The sequence below is a fragment of the Polypterus senegalus genome, chromosome 18, assembly GCF_016835505.1.
Source record: "Polypterus senegalus isolate Bchr_013 chromosome 18, ASM1683550v1, whole genome shotgun sequence".
Taxonomy (NCBI): Eukaryota; Metazoa; Chordata; class Cladistia; order Polypteriformes; family Polypteridae; genus Polypterus; species Polypterus senegalus.
Genome location: NC_053171.1, coordinates 30,597,970 through 30,616,827, shown reverse-complemented (window position 1 = coordinate 30,616,827; position 18,858 = coordinate 30,597,970). Strand labels below are relative to the sequence as shown.

At 43.1% G+C, this 18,858-nt stretch overlaps 1 protein-coding gene across 4 annotated transcripts in view; it reads left to right on the top strand.

The window, feature by feature from the left end:
- Nucleotides 1–18,858, top strand: part of rtn1a (reticulon 1a) — a 137,264-nt gene that overhangs the window by 83,222 nt on the left and 35,184 nt on the right. The window contains exon 4 of one of the 4 annotated variants that reach the window (XM_039741020.1): nucleotides 4,463–4,737. The exons of the other annotated variants lie outside the window; for them this stretch is intronic. Coding sequence (XP_039596954.1) covers nucleotides 4,463–4,722 — 260 coding nt within the window. The 3' untranslated portion in view covers nucleotides 4,723–4,737. Of the gene's footprint in view, nucleotides 1–4,462; nucleotides 4,738–18,858 lie in introns of those variants that run through there. 4 annotated transcript variants of the gene reach the window in all.

Genomic DNA, 18,858 nt, shown 5'->3' with positions numbered 1-18,858 from the left:
TTGAATGGACCCCCGTTCATTCCATTCTAAATGTTTTCTCAGCATGGTGTCCATTTTGGTTTATGTTGTTTTTTTTTGTTTGTATATTTAATCATTTTTGAAGAGCCTCTCATCTTTTATGATGTTCCAAGCAAGTAAAATTTTACAGTTGAAAAGTTCGGTATATGGAAAAGCGAGAGAAATTAGTAAAAATGTTAAAAATAAATAATACTGTCAGCATTTGGATCAACATTAGAGGATTCTCACTATTAAAAGAAAACAAAATTGGCTTTAGTGGTTTGAGTGAATTGTGCTGCACAGTTTCATTACCAACTGCAGGTTGTTACACTAATACATTATAATTACTGTATACGAAAAATCACAGGCAACCAAACACAGGACCCTCCATGTAGCATCCACAAAGAAATGTGCACGTACAGTTTGTCTGTTTGTGCTAAGTAGATATCCATAACTCCATAACATATGAACATGGACACATTGACAGTACCTGTGAAGTTGTACCTGTGTAGTTGAAGGTCTAACAACAGCCCACCATGGATGACAACCTCATCAGGAGAGATCTTTTGCTAAAAAGAGAATGGAGGAAATTTGGTCAAAGTCTGATCAATGCAAATGCTATAATTATTAAAAACAAAAAGTACAAGCAATATGCCCGCCCTCAACAACAGCTTTAACAAGCGTGTGCTATGCTAAAAGGCCGAACCTTCAGCCCTGATTTACACGACGAGGCTGACAGGACGCCTCTAACTTTGGCTGAAGGATCTTTTCACAAACTGCACTTTCCTCCCACATTAGTTTTATTTCTTTTGGGACCTTTCAGCTGGGCTTCACCTTGAGATTACAGTGCATGCTCAGTTTTATAAGTGCCATTAAAGTGTTGAAGGCAAATTAGACTTTATATAACAAAAAGACTCTCTTAAAAGTCAGCTCTGAATTTCCAGGGGAGCCATTGTAAGAACTGGACTGGTTTTTCATCTTGGCTTTTAACGTTTTGTAGCCTGATTTAAACCTGTAAGTAACCAAATGATTAGAGCAGAGTGACTCGAAAGACTCCAGTCATCAGCATTGTTTGAAATAAAAGATAACACTTGTGGAAGTAGGGGGCGCTAGTGCTCCCTTGAACCCTCAGGTACAACTCCAGACACCAGGTAAAAGTCCAAGACTCTTTATTTTTGTTTAACGACAATGTGCACAAAGCACCCTCCACACTACTCATTCAAAACACTTTTCTCTCCAACAATAAACTCTCCTCCTCGCCCAGACACTTTGCTCCTCTACCTCCCAGCTCAGCTCAGTGTCTGGACTGAGGCACCGTCCTTTTATAGCCCCTGACCCGGAGGTATTCCTGTCCCGACAGTCCATAGTTCCTCATTCCTTCCGGGTCAGGGCAAACAGTCCTTTTCTTCAACCCGGGAGCACGTCGGTCCTTCCTATCACGTGACCATGACATACTCCCGGGTCATAGGGTACAAAAGAGCCCATAAGCCCCCCCACAGCGACTCCTGGTGGCCCCCAAGGTATCCATAAGGACCTGCTGGACCTCGGGGCACGATCCTGCTATCGGGAGAACTCCTCCTGGCGGCCTGGGGGTGCGGACCGGCATGGAAAGCCAGCAATCCTCCACACTCTTCCTTAATTTAGCAGCTTTTTACCAATAAGTGTTAACCCTTCAGTGACTGGAATCGTATTTTTTGTAGCCAACAACTCGTTTCTTCCACTTTGCATGCAGTATCAGGTTTTCATTTGATATTCCACCATCTAAACATTCCATTCACTTATTGGGCAATCATTTATTAAATCTGATTCATACCAATTTTCATTTTTGGCAGACATTATAGTCCATAATAATAATAGTAATAATATAGAATACTAAGTGCAATAATATGCAGTGCAGGTGGGATGCACCTTAGGAATTACTGAGAGAATAAGAATATACAGTATATTAACTGTGTGTTCAGACTAAATGTAAATGGTGTGTGCTTTAAATATTTCTGTCCTTATAAAAAATAATACACTGAATTAGAAACCAGTTTTAAAATGATTTCACCCTTCTCTTGTATTATAAATACATAACAATCTTCCCCCTGTTTAATCCAATCAAAGAAATGCTCCACTCAAAAATGATGTTTTTTCCATGTTACTTAGCCCATGGAGTTGTGGTGACCTCATGTTTTTATGCAGAACGGAAATAACAAAAGTTTCTGATAGAATGGAAGTCTATGGTGACCAATGCTGCAAACGATGTGAAAAATGTAACCGACGTGTGGATTGTGCTACATGAGCAACGAGAGAACTTTTTCCATTCATGTTTTTTGTACTCCCCGAATGGTTTACAAGCCACCCTCGTATATGTTTGGCTGCTTCCTTCAGGAAAAGGAGTAAATAAGATTTTTCGACTGGCAAGAGGCCAGTTACTTAATGCTGAATTTGCCAGGAGGACAAGATACAATGGCATTGTGGATGACCAGTGGCACAGCAGCTTCTTCCAAGTGCCTGATGAGAAAGGTGGCTCTCCTCTGTGAAGTGAGCTGCAGGTGAGACGTTTACGCAGGTTAGGTGGAAGGAGACCATTATTGGGATTCCTCTTCGACTGGATGTTATGAGGTTTACTTCTGGCTTGATTGAGGGCCCTGTCCACGCTATGAGAAGGGTATCCTCTGTCGCTGAAGAAACTCCTCATGATTTAGTTAGCATCAGTTACCTTGATACTGCAAACCTGCCTGCTAACAAGGAAACCTGAGTGCAAGTCCTGGGTTCTCCCTGTTTCCTGTGTTAGGTGGATTGGCGATGCTAAATTGGCCCGTGATGTGCGTTTGTGTGATCATTATGTGGTGGGTTGGCATCCTGTCCATGGGCTGTTCCTGCCTGTGCCGATTGCTTGCTGGGATGGGCTCCAGCTGCCCTGCATACCTGCCTTGGACAAGTGGGTTTGGAAGACGGATAGATGGGTGGATATCACTTCCTGACAAAACTGATTGACATTCAGTGTTTTTCGTACTGAGCAGTTGTTACAAATATAACTAACAAGGAGTTGTTCCTCTTCATCTTGTCCATCTGCCCGGGCCCTCTGACGCAGCCAAGCCTGAGCCCGCCGGCAGGTAGTGAGGAATAGGAGCACTCCTTGGGATGTGCTGCCATCTAGTGGCAGGATAAAGAATTGATAAATGAAACTTGCGTGCTGGTCGATGGATGTGTCTGCAATAATGTAATGGCTGGGCTGCCAATTTTATTCACAGTATGCCAAACTCCTTCATGTTAAAGATTTAGTGTTTTTGTAACAGTATTATTATTTTTACATTTAGACATGACAAATGCTTCTGTGAGTTGCAGACTCTTACCGGTGTTATTCATTTATTTACTTTCCAGCAAACAACAGGCGTCATTTGGATTTGTTTGCCTCCAGTCAGACGCTGAGTGTTTTGTAGCCACTTGATTACTGTAAAGTTAAAAATAGATTTTCTGCCCTGATGCAGCCTTGGCATGTAATCCGTTTCCAGCTGCGGAGCCAGTGGCCAGATGAGCCATTGTAAACCTGGTGTTTAGTGCCATGGGCGCAGCTTGATTTGCCCGTGTCCTCGCCATTACAGTGTTTTAAGTATTGATTATTATTAACTTAGTGCGGAGGAGCTCCTTCTGGAAGGCCCACTGCAGGAATGCAATTGGAGGAGTGGTGTGGAACAAAGGCTGGTTTCCATGGCAACGAGTCCCCTTTCCTTCCACAGCCATGCAGCACATAATATCATCTTAATTGTGCAATCTGCGCCCTCGGGGACGGCACACCAAGGCAGCAGTTGCCCTGCTTGGTTACAGTGATGAGCGCTGCATTAATATTAAATAGTGTAAATGGTGTATGGTTTTATAACGGGGTGCTGATCGTAGCAAATTGCTTTATCGTATAAGGTTGCATTTAAAATAACAAGAACAGAACGAGTGCCTGTGTAGAAGAGAGGATTAAACAAAAAGAGAAAGGTGAAATATTCAGAATAATTAAGGCTGTTTCGGAGTGCAAATGAATCACTAAGGACATAAAAGAGTTTTCAAAAATGAGCAGACACCATTGAGCCCATCAGCCTCGTTTCGTTTGTGCCACCCTAATATCTCCTCCAGATGTTTTCTAAGAGCTCTCACAGCTCATGCATTTCTGCCAGTGTTGCATTTTTACATGATTAAGTTCCTGGCCTCCATCTTGAATGCATTTCTTTTAAGTGCTGGATCAGCTTTATCATTGCCTCAGAGAATTTTGATGGTGTAGATGAGAAATACTGGAGAGGTGGGCTGGCACTGTGGTTGGTGCTGCTATCTCACAGCTGCAGCATTCCAGCCTGGGTAGTCTCTGGATGTAATGTGCCCCTTCTCCCTGAGTCAGTCTGTGTGTTTGGTTGTCTGATTTGGGTTATCTGTTTTTCTCCTCGTGTCTCAAAGTGCATAGAGGTTTTACACTTTTCCTGTTTTCATTTTCTAGAACTGTTTTTATCAAGCATCCAAGAATCGGTTCGCCATGACAGACCACAATGCACCAGATCCTTATGGCTCCTCCTGCAGTTGGTGAAGCACTGGATGACAGTTCCATGTTGCTCATTTAGGCTGTGCCCAGCTGAATTACGTGGTTTGCTCCATTCCGACCCACTCCCCCTCCTCCTGATACCAGGGCAGGGCCCCATTTTCCCCTTTCTGAGCAAGCTTACTGGGACTTTGATAATTCTTGTCATAAAGGTCATGTGAACCACACTTAGGCTGATTCCTCACCTAGTACCAGTTTGCCTTGGGTGACCCTGCCAGGGGCAATTGTGCTGGACATCATCACTCCTAGGGTCATTGAACACACAAACCGCTACACCATGATAAGGTGGTGATTCATGATGAGCTTTGGGTGGCGACCAAAAGAACTACATCTCGGATACAAGCAGCAGAAATGAGCTTCCATCACAGGGTGTCGGGACTCAGCCTTAGAGTTTGGTTGAAGAGCGCAGACGTTCAGGAGGAGCTCAAAGTAGACCTGCTGCTCCTCCTGGATGTTTTTATCTATTGCAGGGTTGTGAGGAGCACAAGGATGATAACCTTGCCAAGGAGACGCAACCCAAGTCAGGGCACACAAATACACACCCACTCATGTATTTACCAGAATAATCTAGAACTATTGTGTAAGGAAAGGAACACAATTATATGAGCAGTTGGCCCATTCTTGAGCGCCTAAGAGGTGAGAGGTGCTGTAGTTTGATATCGCCAGTGTAGGACATAAGGCACATGTACCACATGAATGAGTGACTCTGTCTAAAGTGAGCACTTCTTTAGATACCTGGAATAAGAGAATCATGGTGACACATAACTTCAATATAAAGTCATTAACAGACATTAATAGGAGTATTAATTCATGGTCATTCAAATTGTTGTAAACGTCATTAAACGATAACACTGGTCTGCAAAAAAATATTTTTATAGCTCACATCAAAAATGCTAGGCGTTCTTCATAAATTTGAGGGTGCTGAATCCAAATCAGACATCCTGTGTCTGAAAGGAGACTGTTTAACATTAAAAAAACACTATTTTGAAGATAACAAATATTTTGTAAATTATTTTGACTTAACAATAATAAATTACACACATAATCATTTTAAATATTATTTTCACTTACAAAAAGTAGGCACTTGGCTGTTTTTTCCTCTTCTAATCCTCTGAAGGTGTTTCACAGTGGGATGAGCAACAGATGTTGACACTCCACTTTGGACATCACTAGAAAGTCGAGTCAGGTCAGGTCACGTGGCTTTATTGTCATACCATCCATACATCGCAGTTCAGCTACAGTGGCATGAAAGAATGTTCTCCAGGACCTCAGTGTGATATCTGCATAAACACAGAACAAGTGCGAGACAGGTAATAAATTACGCTATACCATACCATAAGTAGATACATAATAGGTAAGAGAATAGAAAGTAGTAATTTGAAGTAGATAGTAATAAATAAACAAATAATAATGAAAAACAGCTGTAGTAACAAGTGTAACAAATGTTCTACATCTAAATAACCTACCAGGAGCACATTAGAGAGCAGGGGGCAGCACAGAGTTCAGAGTCTGGACAGCCAAGGGGTACAAGCTCCTAAATATACATTTCTGGCTATTTTGAGGGAGTAAGAAAACAGAAAAAAAAATAAGATTGAGAACAAAAAAACGTGTTGCAAATACTTGACTTTGGGTTGTTTCCACCTCAACTAACATTACGAACAATTAAGACTAATATGTAATAGCCTGAGCATGAAATATAGTTATGCCATAAAACAAATGCAACTTTTCTTTTTCTTCAAAACTGCATTTTTCATTGATAGATAGATATATAGAGTGTATATATATACTGCTCAAAAAAATTAAAGGAACACTTTTTAATCAGAGTATAGCATAAAGTCAATGAAACTTATGGGATATTAATCTGGTCAGTTAAGTAGCAGAGGGGTTGTTAATCAGTTTCAGCTGCTGTGGTGTTAATGAAATTAACAACAGATGCACTAGAGGGGCAACAATGAGATGACCCCCAAAACAGGAATGGTTTAACAGGTGGAAGCCACTGACATTTTTCCCTCCTCATCTTTTCTGACTGTTTTTTTCACTAGTTTTGCATTTGGCTACAGTCAGTGTCACTACTGGTAGCATGAGGCGAAACCTGGACCCTACAGAGGTTGCACAGGAAATCCAACTTCTCCAGGATGGCACATCAATGTGTGTCATTGCCAGAAGGTTTGCAGTGTCTCCCAGCACTGTCTCAAGGGCATGGAGGAGATTCCAGGAGACAGGCAGTTAGTCTAGGAGAGCTGGACAGGACCATAGAAGGTCCATAACCCATCAGCAGGACTGGTATCTGCTCCTTTGGACAAGGACAAACAGGATGAGCATTTCCAGAGCTCTACAAAATGACCTCCAGCAGGCCACTGGTGTGAATGTCTCTGACCAAACAATCAGAAACAGACTTCTTGAGGGTGGTCTGAGGGCCCAACGTCCTCTAGTGGGCCCTGTGCTCACAACCCAGCGCAGTGGGGCTCGATCGGCATTTACCATAGAATACCAGAATTGTCAGGTCCACCAATGGCACCCTGTGTTTTTCACAGATGAGAGCAGGTTCACCCTGAGCACATGTGACAGACGTTGAAGGGTCTGCAGAAGCCATGGAGAATGTTATGCTGTCTGTAACATCATTCGGCATGACCAGTTTGGTGGTGGGTCAGTGATGGTCTGGGGAGGCATATCCATGGAGGGACGCACAGACTTCTACAAGCTAGACAAAGACACCTTGACTGCCATTAGGTATCAGGATGAAATCCTTGGACCCATTGTCAGACCCTACACTGGTGCAGTAGGTCCTGGTTTCCTCCTAATGCACGACAATGCCGGCCTCATGTGGCAAGAGTATGCAGGCAGTACCTGGAGGATGAAGGAATTGAAACAATTGAATGGCCTTCACGATCCCCTGACTTAAACCCAATAGAACATCTGTGGGACATTATGTTTCGGTCCATTAGGCGCCAGGTTGCTACTCAGACTGTACAACAGCTCAGGGATGCCCTCATACAGATCTGGGAGGAAATGCCACAAGACACCATCCGTCGTCTCATTAGGAGCATGCCCCGACGTTGTCAAGCATGTATACAAGCTCGTGGGGGCCACACAAGATACTGAAAAGCATTTTGAGTAGCAGAAATTAAGTTTTTGAAAAAATGGACTAGCCTGCCACATCTTCATTTCACTCTGATTTTAGGGTGTCTACACAATTGAGCCCTCTGTAGGCAGAAAACGTTTATTTCCATTAAAAGACTTGGCATCCTTTTGTTCCTAAGACATTGCCCTGTCGTTATTTGTATAGATATCCAACTTCATATTGAGATCTGATGTATCTAATGTGTATTGTCTTCCAGTAATCATTTTTGCTTGACCCTGCTTTCCCTGGTGTGTCTCTATAATTGAAGTGGTGAAGTAGAAAAGTAGTGTTGGTCACTTGCGCCCCGGATTATTTGTTTTCTTTTTCTTTTGCTGCCTCTCAAATAGGGCCAGTTGGGGCTGAGCTCACCATGTTAAGCGCACAGTTGCCCTTACTAGTGGTCCCGGTGAGAGTGCGGGACATCATCAGGGATGCTGTCATTGATACAGGGAGCACCTTTACCTTAATCAATTGCAGCTTGTGGGAAAAACTAAAGTTGCCCGGCGAGCTGCTTAAGGGAGGTGGCACAGTAAAGTTCTTCTTGGCAGACGGGCGAGCATATGGGGATAGTGGCAAGGTTGGATGCAATTTAGATTGCAAAATATATCTTGGGAAGTTGAGGTGTATGTCTTGGAGGATGCATTCCTGTCTATGCCACTACTCCTAGGGCTGGATTCCATCATGGCAGCCGACATCATTTTGCACCCAAGGATTCATGAATACGTAATGCCCCTTGGTTCAGTTTTGAGGAAAGAGGGCGTGATGAATTACACTGGCCAAAAGTAAATTATTATTTTGCAGTACCAGTTAAAGATATCAGCCCTGTGGAGGACAGCATTTGTTCTCAGCCCTGCAAGGTGCAACCTATGGAGATGGCCCATGGTACGGACGGACAAACTTAGGTTATTCACCATCATATATACACCATTGATGAAGTCCCTGTCCGTCAGAGAGCTTGCAGGGTCTCTCATATGAAGAGAAAGTTTATCAAAGAGTGGGTTGATCGTATGCTGCTGGAAGGTATTCTTCAAACCTCTACCTCGGCCTGGGCATCTCCGGTGGTTTTGGTGCGTAAGACCAATGGAACCTTTCGCTTTTGTGTGGATTACCGTGGGCTAAATGCCAAAACTACCAGTGACGCCTATCCTATGCCCCTGGTGCATGAAATTTTAGAATCCTTACAAAGCGCAGTGGTTTTTAGCACTCTGGATTTACAATCGGGATATTGGCAGGTATGCATGGGAGAAGACAGTGTGGCCAAGAGTGCAGTGATCACTCCTGATGGCTTATTCCAATTCCGAGTAATGCCTTTCGGCTTGAAGAATGTGGGGGCACCTTTTCAACCCCTAATGGAACAAGTGCTGAGGGGGCTGATTGGGAAGAACTGTTTTGTCTATATTGATGACATCATTGTCTTCTCTTCATCAATAGAGCAACACCTCTGGGACATAAATGAGATCTTCCATTGGCTTCAGCAGGCTCGACTGACCCTAAACATCAGTAAGTGTCACCACAGACAACCGCAACGTACCTTTCTCGGCCATGTGGTATCAGCGAAAGGTATTGGTGTGGATCCAGAAAAAATCATGGCCCTTGTGGACTACCCACCTCCTTCGGACATTAAATCCCTTCAGTGGTTTTTGGGAATGGTAGATTGGTTCCACAAGTTCATACCCAGATTAGCTGACACTGCAGACCCATTACATCGCCTGCTGAGGAAGGGAACCTCATGGCAATGGACTCTGGGGTGCTAAAAGGCATTTGAGCAGCTGAAGAAACATCTGATGGAATCACCAGTTTTGGCACAACCTATTCCACTGCTCACCTTCCAAGTCCAGACCGAGGCGAGCAATGTGGGGCTTGGGGCCATATTAACTCAGATCAAAGAGGGAGAAGAACGAGTTATTGCCTATGCATCAAGGTCTCTCCGTGGCCCCGAACTCAACTATTCAGCATCCGAGAAGGAGTGTCTTGCAGTCGTATGGGCAGTGGAAAAGTGGCGTCATTATCTTGAGGGATCACTATTCGAGGTGTATACAGACCCCCGTGCTCTGGCCTTCATTTGATCTAAATGAAAGGTATAACTGGGTGTCATCTGCATACGAGTGAAAATTAACATTATGTTTCCTAATGAGAGATCCCAGTGGAAGCATGTAAAGTGAAAACAGTAAAGGTCCCAGTACTGAGTCTTGTGGGACGCCATATTGAACTTCTGTGTATAATGGAGTACTGTCAGCACATTTCTGTACATATTGGAATCGGTTTGATAAATAAGAACTAAACCAAGCGAGCACGGGACCTGTAAGCCCAACATCGTTTTCTAGCCTGTGTAGTAAAACGGAATATAAAGTAATCAACATAGACCTCCGCGATAATGTTTGCAGTCTTCTGTGTCTCTGTTATACACCATTTGGAATGGGATTCGTAAAAGCCGTGTTAATGTTTGTGATGCCCCATCTGTTGGAATGATAAATGCAATACATTGTATTATTAAAAACGTTTGTGATATGCCACCTTTTGAAATAATAGTGACATAGCAACCGGAGGGACACAAAGACGCATCCTTTAAATAAGGTGGATAATATTGTGCCCTATGATTATATCCTTTGAAATATTAAAGCATTTCACTGTTAATTTAAGGAGGCTTGGATGTGAGAAGCAACTCCCACATCTTCATTTGAACACACATTTTATTGCCATCGTGGTCGTCACAAATGCAGCCTGCAGTTTTGTTTTCTGTGTGATTTCTCAGTACATGGAGAGCATCCTTTCAGCCCATTCTGCAGATGCTTGCTTTCTGAAATGCCAACCATCTCCTTTTCAGAAAGCATAGTTTATCTACATTAGTTGCTATGGAGATGGGGTTCTCTGACCTATTTTCATCCTTTCCCAAGATGCCTCAAAAAGAAGGAGGCTAAAGGAGCAAGAAAGAAAGAAAAAAAGCACAAAACGAACACCAATTATCAGAGAAAGAGGCCTGACCATCTTATCAGCGGATAACCTGACCACCACTACCAGCTACTGTATACCGCATGTGGCAACCTTCTCAAAAAGACACCCCGACGTATGAAAGATGGGCGTTGCTGCGTATCGTTGAGGTTCAAGTGCCCATTAGGATGCTGTTTTTTAGAGAAAGACTGAAGCTGAGACCAGGAGACATTCAAGGCAAACGAGGCTTTTTTTTATGAGCAGACCTAAATAGGTGGAAGTGAAGTGGTGTTATCTTCTGAAATGTTGAAAGGGCCTCTGATTATTAATAATTCCTCTTAATTACTCTCTATATGCAGCACCTAATTGACAGTTTGAGTACTTTAGCACATTAGAAACAAGTCCTACCATTCTTCACCACCACTGTTTAAATACTAAGACAGTTAACTTCTTAACTATAAACATTGTAGTGCTGTGCTGCAAGTAGGAGAAGCCCCTGCAATTGGGACCCTGAAGCCGCTCATTTCAACGATTTCCTGTCCGCTCCATCATCGGCGATGTCATCCATAGACAGAAGCCACTGGTCAGTGCCATAGCCCTTATCCTTAGTGACCATTTCCACAGTACATAAACTCTTCTAAACAGTAGGGTGGTCTTCTCTTCCACTGTGGTCATGTGGCCGGGGATGAGGACACATCAGCAGGGGTTTTAAGTGTTGTGTTGTTTGGTGGTTCCAGTAGAGATATGAAGTGTGGCACAATCATGTGGTGTAGACCATTGTACTTCTGTCCATTATACGTGGGCAGGTGAACCCTCTTGTATGAGGCTGCAAATGCAGTTTTCTCTTGGCTGTTCCTTCCTCAACTGACGTTGCCGCTGGCGTACAAGGTTCTGGATCTCAGCTTCAGCGTCCTTGTCCTTTCCCTACACACTCGCCACCAGCTCTGCCTCACACTTCTCACCTGGGTGTCAGCAGTAACTCAGTCTGACACACTTGTCCCAATTCCATGAGACGATCCAATCCAGTGTCTTTTCTGCAGCTCCCCGGCAGCCACACACCCAGACCAATAGACCTCGGGAGGCCAAGAAGCGTTGAAGTGGTGGAGCTGCAGAGGCAGCAGTCTCTCGTATGTCTTCTTTCATCTATTGATGCTGTAACCTGCTTTCAAATCCATGATCTCAGCCTCAAGACCCTCAATCAAGTCCTCAGAAGAGCACAGCAAATCCTTTTTGGGTCTCCAGGGTTTTCAGGAAGTTGCTGATTCATACTGTAGGTCTTCTATGTATCCCGCTTCTGCTGATATTAATGTAGTATCGCACTGACCCAATGGATTCTTCCTCTTTATCTCACTCTTATGCCTCCTTGTAGCTTACTTAGCCATACTAGTCGGAGTGTTTTTTATAGGCAGCCCTGCAACTGCTCATTTGAACATTGTAAAGCCAGCTCATACTGCTGGTGACACATCACTGATGCCATCCCCAGGCTGCAGGAACCTGTCACCTTCCGTCACAAAATCAACAACAGGAACTGCAAATATAGCAAACAAGAGCCCCCTAGTGGCTAACAGTACAAGTAACAGTGTAAAGCACAAGCCTGATGCTCACACTGAGTAACTCTGCAAGAGCTTGTCAGAGCGCCAGCAGTAAAAATGTTATAAAGAAGGACTCGTGAGGAACAGTTGATTGTGCAAAGTTTTAAACCAACGATTTAGAAAGTTTATACAGTAATCCCTTGCTACTTCACGGTTCACTTTTCGCGGATTCATGACTTTGTGGGTTTTTACATATAGTAGTAGTATTTCCTAGTCTAAGAACAACAAAACAAGTTCGGTGACTAAGTGCGTTGTAACACGGGCTGTGATTGGTACATGGGAGGGAGACGACAAATCACAGCTTCCCGCTTTCTAATCGGGCCCGTGATTGGTGCTTTGACTGATGCACAGATCCCACAGCACCTCCCCTTGTCTCTCTGTCGCAGCCATTTCGCTTCAAGCTTTCTCGCCGAGTGGTTTACTTTACACTGTACTGTGTGTGATTTTTTGTGGTTTCTTTGTGTTGAACTTCGCTTCAATTTTCACCCCCTGCAATGGCTCCCAAACGTGCTCCTTCTTCCAAGGCTAGTGCTGAGCCTAAACGCCAACGAAGAATGATGACGATTGCTGAGAAGGTGCAACGTCTGGATATGTTGAAGAAAGGGAGAACGTTTGTGGCTGCAGACTGGCTAAGGATCTGCAAGAGCGGTCACAGGAATGTGACGACGATATGATTCGGTCAGTACAATTTTGCAACAAGGTCGACGACGTCATGACTGCCTACAAGCTGCTCTTCAACCGGAAAAAGAAGCAGCGGCAGCAGCTGCCGATCACAATGTATTTCCAGCCTCGCAAAAAAGAGCCAGTTCCTACTACTACTACGGATACACCTTCGGAAACCGTGGAAGAGGTGCCCCAGGAAATGGCACCGCCGTCTGAAGAGACGTAAAATACAGTCATCGGCTGCGCAGTAAAAGTCATCATCACCTTCATCGTCATCATTTTTACTGCACAGCATATTCATCACCATCATCACGTCATATATAGATATGTGTACTTTGCTATACAGTAACTGTAAACTTATCTACCGATTTCATATTGCTTAACAGTTGTCCCTGTTATTAATAGAGTAAAGGGTGGGTTGTAAACAGTACATGGAGGGTTTAAAAAGTCCAAATACACGTTAAATTATTAAATAAATATGGTGTCCCTACTTCGCGGAAATTCAGTTATTGCGGCCGGCCTTGGAACCTACCGCGATAAACGAGGGATTACTGTACTGTAGATAACTCTTTACTCTGAATACTCCAGTGACATTTTTGGGGACCCTAAAGCCTGCAGCCCTCGGGCGTCGACATGGATGGTACATCAAATATGTTTCTAGATAACAATGGCAGTCTTTTGCACTGAAACTACCATGGAGGGGTCTGCATTTTGTAACTGTCTGACAAAGCTTTCATCACTGCTGACACAATTGCTGCTAGTGGTCCCAGTGCTGGTGCTGGTTTTGTTTTTTTTAGTGCTCCGTAGATCCATAAAGCAACTGCAGGACTGCCAGCAGTATGATGTAGTAGTTGCTTTTTTCTCCTTGGTTTGATGAACAAATTTTTAGCCATTTCACTTTCCGTCCAGGGCTGATGGCCAATTTACATAATCATCACCATCACTCAGTTCGAGCAACGGCTCTATTTCAGTTCATTCAAAACTGCCTTTGTGACTTTTCATTTGCCATCGTGTTTTTAGTTGGAGGCTCCGTCCCATTCATGAATACTGATGAGTTACCTTAGAGTGGCAAAACACATAATATTTATGATTTTTGCAGCATGATATTATTTCATCCACTAGATCGCAGCAGAAAACTGTCCCAAGAGTTATTCAGGCTTAAAAATGTAAAACGGATCCTCACACGTCACCCCGAGTCTGACTTGTGTTTAACCGTAATTGTATAAAGTTCCAAGTCCACGAAACACTCTGGCTTGATGCCAAAGAAGGCTAATGGGCTGTGTCGTTCCTTGTAGAAGGAAGATGACAAGTAATCATTTCATTCTGGGAAGGCTTCTTTAAATGTGAATTTGGTTCTCTGGAGTTTGAAAAGGTTCCTAACACAAAACAGAAGTCTTTAATGTATAGTAGGTTATCTAACACTAACAGAATAAGAAAAGTGAAACTTGGCTTTTGTTATCGTAGGCAGCAAGAGTCCTTTTAAAAATCATGAAGCCACATCTCTTATATATATATTATATATATATTTCTCTTCTGGTTCATCCTGCTTCCTCTTCAAAACTGCCCACATGGCATTTCTCAATTCCTATTCCTCCTATTCCAAACCCTTCCTTACGCTGCCTGTGGCCTCCCATACACCTCCACGCCGCTTTTCTCGATTCCTATTCCTCCTTCAGACTATCGCATTCCCCACTCCTCTCTCATGACCTCATTGGTGTCATGTCACTGCCCTATATCTAGCCTGACTGCATGACCTTTCACTACGGCCATGTGTGCGCCTGGGAGTCTTTTCCGTAGCCTGCTACAGGAAGGTACTATCTTGACCTTTGGCATTGGCTTCGCTCCTTGCTATTTTCGTTTATACCAAGATCCTGCCTTGCATTACATTTGGAAAGATTTGTGTTAATCTACAGTACAACAACTAGTCTTCAGCCATGGTCAGTTTTACGTGGCTTTTTCTAGGGTTAGATCTTTCGACTCGTTATCTGTCGTCTCCAGCAAAACACGTATTCACAATTGCGTCTTTTAAGAAGTATTTCTTTCTTCTTGATTTCTGAATTCCTTTCTCACCATTTTTTGTTCCTATTCTTACACTGCCGGATGCTACGGCGGGCATGGGCTGTTATTAATATTTCACAAACCTGTCATCATCTATCCATAGTTCTTTACTGTTACAGAACAAAATAAATGTGCTTACTGGAACTGTCATGTGGATGCAGACCAAAAATGTTTCCCCTATGGCATCACTTTGAAGAACCACTTTGACACCTTTGTTTTAGTGTACTTGCTTGCAGCCTGTTTAGAAATAAACAGTTTACTAAGAGACCGCTTCTGGTGCCAAGTCTACTATGCATGAATCCATCCCTCGCTTGCCTCTCACTTAGCTGGCATTGCATCTGCCCCTCACCCATCTTAATGCACGGGACTTGTCAAAGGACACCAAAGATGGGGTAAGACAATCAATTTGAAGAAAGAGTTGTACCTGGCGATTTGACTGAGAGGTACCTGCAGGGAAGAAAAGGCAGCAGCTACAAAAGTGTCTTGGTGGAGTTTGGTGAGACCACAGAGAATGGTTTTTGGATGATTTCAAACTATTTGATGGCCCCGGAAATGCAGACATAATGTTGCCCAGGCTGTTCTCTGTGTGGGTGGAGAAAATGTTAACCTCAACTTGGAAAAATGTTGGGAAAGTGGAGGGAGCACTATGAGGAACTTCAACTGGAAATGCTGAAAGTACCACACACTGTGGGGTGTTTTGGCTAACGTGCTTCTTCAATGTTGTGCTGAAGGTGAGGAAAGTGTGTTGGGCCTGGCAGACTGCAATGGTGGTCCCTTTTATTTTATTTTTAAAAAGAGGGCATGAGGATGTGCTCCAGTTATTGAGCGATCACCCTTCTCACCCTGCTTGCTATGCTGGCCAACAGTAACAGAGATTTCATTCAATAGTTGATCCTCAGATTCAGCATAAACTGTATGGTTTCCATTGTGGCCTTGGAACAGGTAACCAGGTTTCAAGTAAATGCTTATGACCTTGTGCTGTAAGACATCTTGTTGAGCCAATCTGAGTGAGAGTTGTGTTTGCATATTTGGTGCAAAGTCCCATTCATTCAACGCAGGAGTTGGGAGACCATTAAGGAGTCCTGTTCATGAACAGGATATCCAGGTAGCTTTGGCTAGGGGTGTATACAGTGTGGCAGCCTGAAGGACGGCAACCTGTGTTGTTTGTGGATGATGTTATTTTGGTTACCTCATTAGAATCTGATCACCTGTGTGTACCAAATGGGTGCATATTTGAACAAAATGTGGCTGAGATGCGAATCAGCAAATCCAAGTCAGGATCCTTTCCCAGAGGAGAGTGGATGTTGCTCTTCAGACATTGAGAACAACCATCCAAAGTAGAGGTGTAGCGGTACCTTATGTGTGATGGGCTGGGGGGAGAGGGGTCTGCTGTCCAATATCTCCACTCATTTAATGTCTCCTGCAATTGTGGATGTGCAGCCTCTCTACATATAAAAGAGCAAGATGCAATTTTAAGTATAAACTTTGGAATGGTGAGGGCTCTTTAAGAGAAGGGCTGCTAGCTGATCAGAGGAACTACAAATTAGTGAGAAGAAAAGAAATGGAGGTAATGGTAGTATACGGGCAATGTGTTTCATTCACCCTAAGATAAAAACCTGCTGTTGCTGGATTATCTGGCTGAAGATTATGGCAGATGAGGAGCAAACAACTCTACTAGGAAGACGGGCACAATTCCTGGAGATCGCAGTGAGTGACTGGGAGTCCAGACCCCTTACTGGTTGGACTTTGGGTTTGGCTGTGTGGTCAGCAATCTAGTGACCTGAACATTGAACTTTTCTTTCAGTTCTGGGCTGTTAATTAATGTCTTGTAGTTGTATTGGTGTGGCATGACAGTCCAATTGAGTTTTATTGAGTACTTTTATATTACTAAAAAACATTTTCAAATGTCCAGCCCAGGTGGCATCTACAATATATATCCTTGCGCTCACTGAGTTCCAGTCTTGGGCCACACATTAGCCGTGCGACAAAGGTTGCGACTCATTCCATTGCGTGAAGTCACGGTTCTGGGTGCAGCTTGACCGTCTTTTTTATTTCTCATATATCTGGGCAGATACTTTTTCACTTTTTTTCGTTCAAGAAGAAGATAAAAAAACCTTTCAAACAGTAATAAACTTTCACTTCTTATTAATATTTCACAGGGCCCCGTGTGTTTTCTGTTTCTTTCCTTTAATGCTTCTTTTGGATCATAGCTCCAGTGCATGGCTAATTATGTATGCCGGTTAGCCATGCGGTGTTGCCAGCTCACAGGTATCAGGATCCTGGGACTTTTTGTAAATTATTGACGGGTTATTTTCTGGCTCTAGTATTGAGCTGCATATCTTTACAGAGGTTTTCGACACTGTGGAATCTGATGAAATCATTTGTTTTTCGGCTCAATGCATCATTTTAATGTTCATTTTTAATTTTTCCACCGCCATTTTGTTTTTTTGTTCAGCTGTGCTAAATTGCAAGGTGTTGCCTGACAGGGGGCGTGGCTTCAGGCGTTGTGCTCCTGTCAGTCATTACTCATCACTCATGAGGTTAAAAGGTCATTCTAGGTTTACTTCCTTATCCAGCTACTCGGATTCCAAAACCCTTCTTGTGCTTTCATTTTATTAATTAGTGTCTGATGGCTTACTGATTTTGGACTTCTTGACTTTATTCTTGTCTAGCAGTTTTTGGCTTTGGTAACTTGTGCTTTTTGTTCTTCACTAATTCACATTTTTTTCTTGACCTTTGGTAGAATAACAGGAATCATTGTTATATATCTGGTGGCACTCCTCATAATATTCTGAATATCATCATGTAATGTATCACTCCAATAAAAATGCTGCAAATTTTTTTTTTTTTTTAAGACAAATGTAGCTGGGAAGGTTGGGATACTGACCAGGCTGTGACATCAGGCAGCTTGGCAAGCATCTTACAGTTCAGCCTTTTTTTTTTTTGTTCTTTATTTCGCCTTATACAATTTCTCATATTAGGAATTTGTTAGTTTTCGCATACCCCTTGGGATCAGAGCGCAGGTTCAGCCATTGTACAGCGCCCCTGGAGCAATTGAAGGTTAAGAGCCCAGCAGAGTAGGACGGGGATTCGAACCGGCAACCTTTGGGATACCAGAGCAGATCCTTAGCCTCAGAGCCACCACTCCGCCTTCATTCTCAAATCTGTCTGCTCTCTTCTGTTTTAACTCGACTGAACACTTCTCCTTATGTTTTCTACTTTGACTTCACTTATTTGGTTACAGGTGCCTCAGAATGTTTCTACATCTGACATCTGGTTAGCAAATTCGGTCTCTTTTCTTTGACAAACTGGGCCATAGCAGACCACAAACGATGTAAAGGCGCTTGACGTGTTCTCAGATAGTCGTTCTGCGGCCCACGTCTACTTTGAAGTGTGCTACTTATCCACATCTCCATGTCGTCTCCTTGATGTTTATCACCACTTACTCATGATCTGTCTGTTCCGTGCATTTTGTTTCACTTCATTTTCAGCTCCCTTTTTAAACTGAGTGCCAAATAAGGCTTTCATTCTTTTAGGATTTGCTCACTTTCTTCCCATATTTTACATATTTTTAAGTCACTTTGTGCGTGTGTGTGACATTAATACATTCATTTAATTACATGATTTTCTATTGCATGTTAACCACCATCTTGTAAATTACTTGGAAGGCTACAGTGACCAGATTGCCTTCAGTTCATGTCATTTGTCACTGTTTTCATAACCAGAGTCGGCTTCAATGCTTTTCAAAGCAACATTTCTGAGAAAGGCCGTTGACTTTCACAATGCAAACTACTCTGTCTGAACATTTTCTTTAGGCTGTCCCCATAATGTCCACTTTGCTTATATTTCTATGAATGGCTGGATAGCCACCCTCTAATTAAAATGTCCAATTCCCTGAATCCCTCCAGATACTCAGGAGTGAGTAGGCTCCATAT